The 4,462-nt window shown below is 45.5% G+C and overlaps 1 protein-coding gene across 1 annotated transcript in view; it reads left to right on the top strand.

Moving 5' to 3' along the window:
* Positions 1-2,393, top strand: part of RHPN2 (rhophilin Rho GTPase binding protein 2) — a 49,703-nt gene extending 47,310 nt beyond the window's left edge. Inside the window, exons 14-16 of the mRNA XM_018570744.1 lie at positions 424-570; positions 1,029-1,184; positions 2,103-2,393. Of these exons, the coding sequence (XP_018426246.1) occupies positions 424-570; positions 1,029-1,184; positions 2,103-2,357 (558 nt within the window). The 3' untranslated portion in view covers positions 2,358-2,393. The remainder of the gene's footprint in view (positions 1-423; positions 571-1,028; positions 1,185-2,102) is intronic.
* The last annotated feature ends 2,069 nt before the right edge of the window (positions 2,394-4,462 follow it).

Raw genomic sequence — 4,462 nt, 5'->3', positions numbered from 1 at the left:
TGTATAAAACATCAGTATTTAAAAAAATTATTATTATTTTACTAGGAAATGGGAGCTGTTTCTTATACGAAAAGCTTTAGCAAACGCAATGTAAAACCGCAATATCCGTGTCTTAAAATATTATTATTCCTAATCATGATGATGGATGATGATGATAATTCATATAAACATATTAATACTAATATTATTATACTAGAAAGTATTCTAAAATATTATTATTATTAATAATAATTATTATTATATTACTAGCCAATGGCGATTGTTTCTGACTCACAGAGCTTTAGCAGACCCAATGTCAGCCAGTTTGGGTTTAGATCTACTTTAGACGTGTCTCTAATATATTGTTGGGCAGCAGTTTTGTATTTTATAATGAAGTGGCCGATCTGTAATGAGCTTTGTTTGTATATTTGTATTTATTTTTAGGGTCCTCTGTCTGTATTTTCTGCAAAGCAGAGATGGACGGCCCCGAGGAGAATCCGCCTGACTCTGGAAGATGACGATTTGGGCTTTGTATTAAAGGGCGACTGTCCAGTGCAGATAACGTCGCTCGATCCCCTCTGTCCGGCCGCAGTAAGTGCCTCTATTTTCTTACCCTTCGAGCTCCCCCTCCCAAGCCCTCATATGAAGCATTTAATGAAGGTTTTGTCTAAGGGGGTGACATGGAGATCTTCTCACAATGTGCATTAGAAGCTGCAGCGTGTCAGATGGAGCCGCCTCATTTCCTGGCTGCAGGACCCAGCCTGACTGTCCTTGGCCCCGCCCCTTTCATTTGATATTTGCATAACCCCTCCCAATAGCCAGCCCACTGCATGCATCAGGATATGATGCATGCGGTGCCCCCTCCCACCAGCCATGATCTGCCTGTGATAATAGACAAAAACTTCACCTGTAAGGCTGGAATTCTATAAATCTGGTTTATGTAGATAAATATCACCGAGGAAGGACTGACCCGCGACTTCTCTGGGCAGCACAGGAGAGAAGAACGTCGTCTACGTATCTCGGGACTCTCATCGTGTTTTGTATTGCAGGGCGCAGGTGTGAAGGAAGGCGATTACATCGTCTCAGTGGAAGACCGGGACTGCAAATGGTGCTCCATCAACGAGGTTATGGACATGCTGAGAGGGATCGGGGAAGAAGGGAAGGAGATCAAAGTGATCAGCATGCAGGATCAGACGTCCAGCATGGTACGAGTCTCCCGTTACATCCACCTGCACTACAAAGGCATCAGGAACACAGATTTCCCGGGTTTCCTCTTTGAAATCTGAGCCGGCTTGAATGGAAATGATCGGGGGAGATCACACGGGTGGTCTGCTCTCCGAGATTAGAACCACCACTTCACATACACAATATGGAGAGATGTCTCTAGACTGAAGATACTATTTGCTTGTCCTCAGCACTTATTCTCTTTCTATTATTTTGAGTCAATGAGCTAATATTCAGATTAGGACTTTGACTGTTCTGGGTCTTTCATTGTTCCCCCATCAGTGGCTCAGGTTGGAAGCCGACAGATCGGCATAACAGCCAAGCAAGTAGTATTTTCAGAAGGATCCCATCATTGGCAACACACATATATTGCTTGTGACACGTTGACTCTAAAGAAGCCCTTTATATATAAACTTTCCACTTACTTTAGTGGGAGCTGTTCCATGAATTGTGATACTCCGCTCATTAGCTACCATAGAATAGCTGACACCAAGTCCAGCATGGGAAGTAATGCGTAGGACGCGCTACAAAACGGTCAGGTGTGAATGGGGCCTAAGAGACATTGTTGTTCATAGTTCAGGGACCGGAATGTATTTTTAAGGTTTATCTCCCGAGTTTAGTGTCACTTTAGCTCAGTGGATCAGAGTGATTGAGGAAAAACCACATTATGGCCACTAGATGGCGCTGAGGATCACAGGCAATAAGTATTTATTCGGCGCCATCTAGTGGCCATAATGGAATGGACTTTTAAGGTTTATCTCCTGAGATTAGTGTCACTTTAAAAGTCATCAATGGCTATCCCAGGTTCACAGCCCAATAGATCCCCTTTAAGACCTTGTTGCGGATAAATGATGCACTGATCTCTAACAGACTGCGTTTTCTCCCTTCCATTCCCGCAGCATAACAAAAGCGCCACCTACTCCGCCGGGATGCAGAAGACGTACTCGCTGGTCTGCCTCAACATGGACGACGGCAAAAGCGCCCAGACCCAAAAGGCGACAAAGAAGCTCTCCTTCCTCAGCTGGGGCTTCACGAACCGCAAAAAGGCGGCCAGCACTCTCTGCCTACCGACCGCCAGCGCCGGAAAACCCGACTCCAGCAAACTGTTCCTCTCGCCGTACAACACCTTGTCCAGCGAGAGCGCCATGTACTGATGGCGCCGGCGAAGGGACTCTTTCATTGGAAGGACTCTGAATTACTGTGACGATCCCCGGGAAAGCCGACGCAGCCGTGACCATTCTCGGAACTTATAGACGGTTCTTCTATGTAGGAATAAGCTGCTTCCTGTCCTCATTTAGGAACGGGTCTCCGGACTTTACACGCCATAGAGGCGGGAAAGAACGACGCGGCCTTGAACGTGGCGAATAAAAGGGGATGGAGACGTGTTTTGCTCAGCTCCCTCCCTTCGAGCACTCTTGCCTTTTCCAGCTGCTGCATAGTTGCAGTGGAATGGTAGCTGCTCATGGACCAAGGATGGTGATGATTTGAAGGATTGGGCCTATCGGGAGATTCTTACTATGGATATTCTGTAGAATTTGGAGTGTTATTTAAACCCGGAACTTAAAAAATTGTTACTCTAAAGTGTAAGGGCCGGTCCACATAAGGGCTGGATTCAAGAAGATACCTCCCGGTGTTTTTTGAAGCCTTGAATTTGAAAGGTTCCTCTGTTGCTAAAGGAAGAAAAGTTAAAATGTAGCTAAAGTCAAAATGTTTTCTTTTTTTTTGGATAGAGTCGGGAAGAGTTACATCCTCTGTGGGGTTTTATTTGCTGCCTTAGTCCCCAAGGGCGGAAGATTTATTCCCTCCTTTTTGATTAGGTGACTATTGACAGTGGAGGGGAAATCCAAAATTCTGAGCCGTCACCGGAACAAGACTAGAGGGGAGATTTTCCAATGGGGACAACTGTTCCGGTGACAACCAAGATGGGATTTCCCTTACTTTGGAGAGATTTCCTTCCACTTCCTGTTGTGTTTGTAGGACAGGAAGTGAAGGTTTTTTTTCCCCCCAAGTGGCAAAAAAAGGGGTTTTAAACATTCCCTTCATACAATGTAAAACGTTTTGGCTTTAGATATGCTTTAACTGTTCGTGAATGTCAGAGCTTTGCTCAAGTCAAAACATATAAGAAACAATCCGATAATTCAGATTCAGTAAACTTTTCACAGTGTTTCTGGGGCAACCGGCACCTTGTTGTCGCATAACTGCATGCTACGCAGCCCCCCTCCCAAAATGCCACCACCCCCACTACTAGATTTAGAGCAGGCACGAGGGAACACTGTGAGATTCAGGTCCACTTAAATAATGAGGGCGCTGGAATCCAGAGATAATTGATGCCCTGGGCACTCAGATATACAAAGGATGAATCTAAAGCTGGCCATACACTGGTCGAATTTGACTGAGAACTGCTGACCCAACCAGTGTGTGGCCCGGTCTGCACCCCTCCATCTTGACTTTTGCCGAAGGAGCCGGTTTGAAAATTTTGGGTCGGACGGTAATTACACCAATCGGCTGCACTCACCGTGCGGGTATCCTGAGAGCGGTACACCCCGCCCCTGTCAGAATACAATAGCCTGGGGTAGGGGGTGAGGGATTACCCCTCCCATGCTGTCAGCGTGGATGGAGGATTCAAGATTCAACGAGAGTATGGCCAGCTTGGGAAACTTTTAGCAGGTAGCTTGTGCCCCCCTCACCCCGGTGAAAACAGCCCTTATGTGAGCCAGCCCGTGAGTTGGGCAAGTCTGTAAAGACGACAACTTTTAGTTTTATGATATTTTCTTTTACTGCGTTCTAATGATTCGATTGAGAAAAAAAAATAATCAATGGATTATAGAGAAGCTCCGAAAAGAGCAGCAACCTGAAATCACTGCAGTGGAACAACACTGCCCCCCGCTGGCTAGAAAAGTGTACTGCACCTCACACACGGTTGCATTACCAAAGTTAATCAGTAGGAACAATTATTATTATTATTTTTATGATCATTTTTTGATTGAACGTACTCAGGCATTCAGTTTAAGCTTGGACCAAAGACGCGACGAGAAGCGACACAGGCGTGGTCGGATACACCCTCCTATTTCTCCGTATGCTGCTATAGATGATGTTACTGCTAAGACTGTGACACCGGCCTGCGGCGGTGAGCCGATGACAGAGGTTGCAGGATTCGGACCACTATGTTGTGCAATGCTGGACTTATTTTTCATGATGTATTGTATATTTATGCGTTTTATATATGTTGTTATTGTTAAACAGGGTAGCCAATTAGGGC

Source organism: Nanorana parkeri, unplaced genomic scaffold, assembly GCF_000935625.1.
Source record: "Nanorana parkeri isolate BGI_ZX_2015 unplaced genomic scaffold, ASM93562v1 scaffold1590, whole genome shotgun sequence".
NCBI classification, from domain to species: domain Eukaryota; kingdom Metazoa; phylum Chordata; class Amphibia; order Anura; family Dicroglossidae; genus Nanorana; species Nanorana parkeri.
Note: the sequence above shows the minus strand (reverse complement) of the source record. Positions and strands in the feature narration are given on the sequence as shown.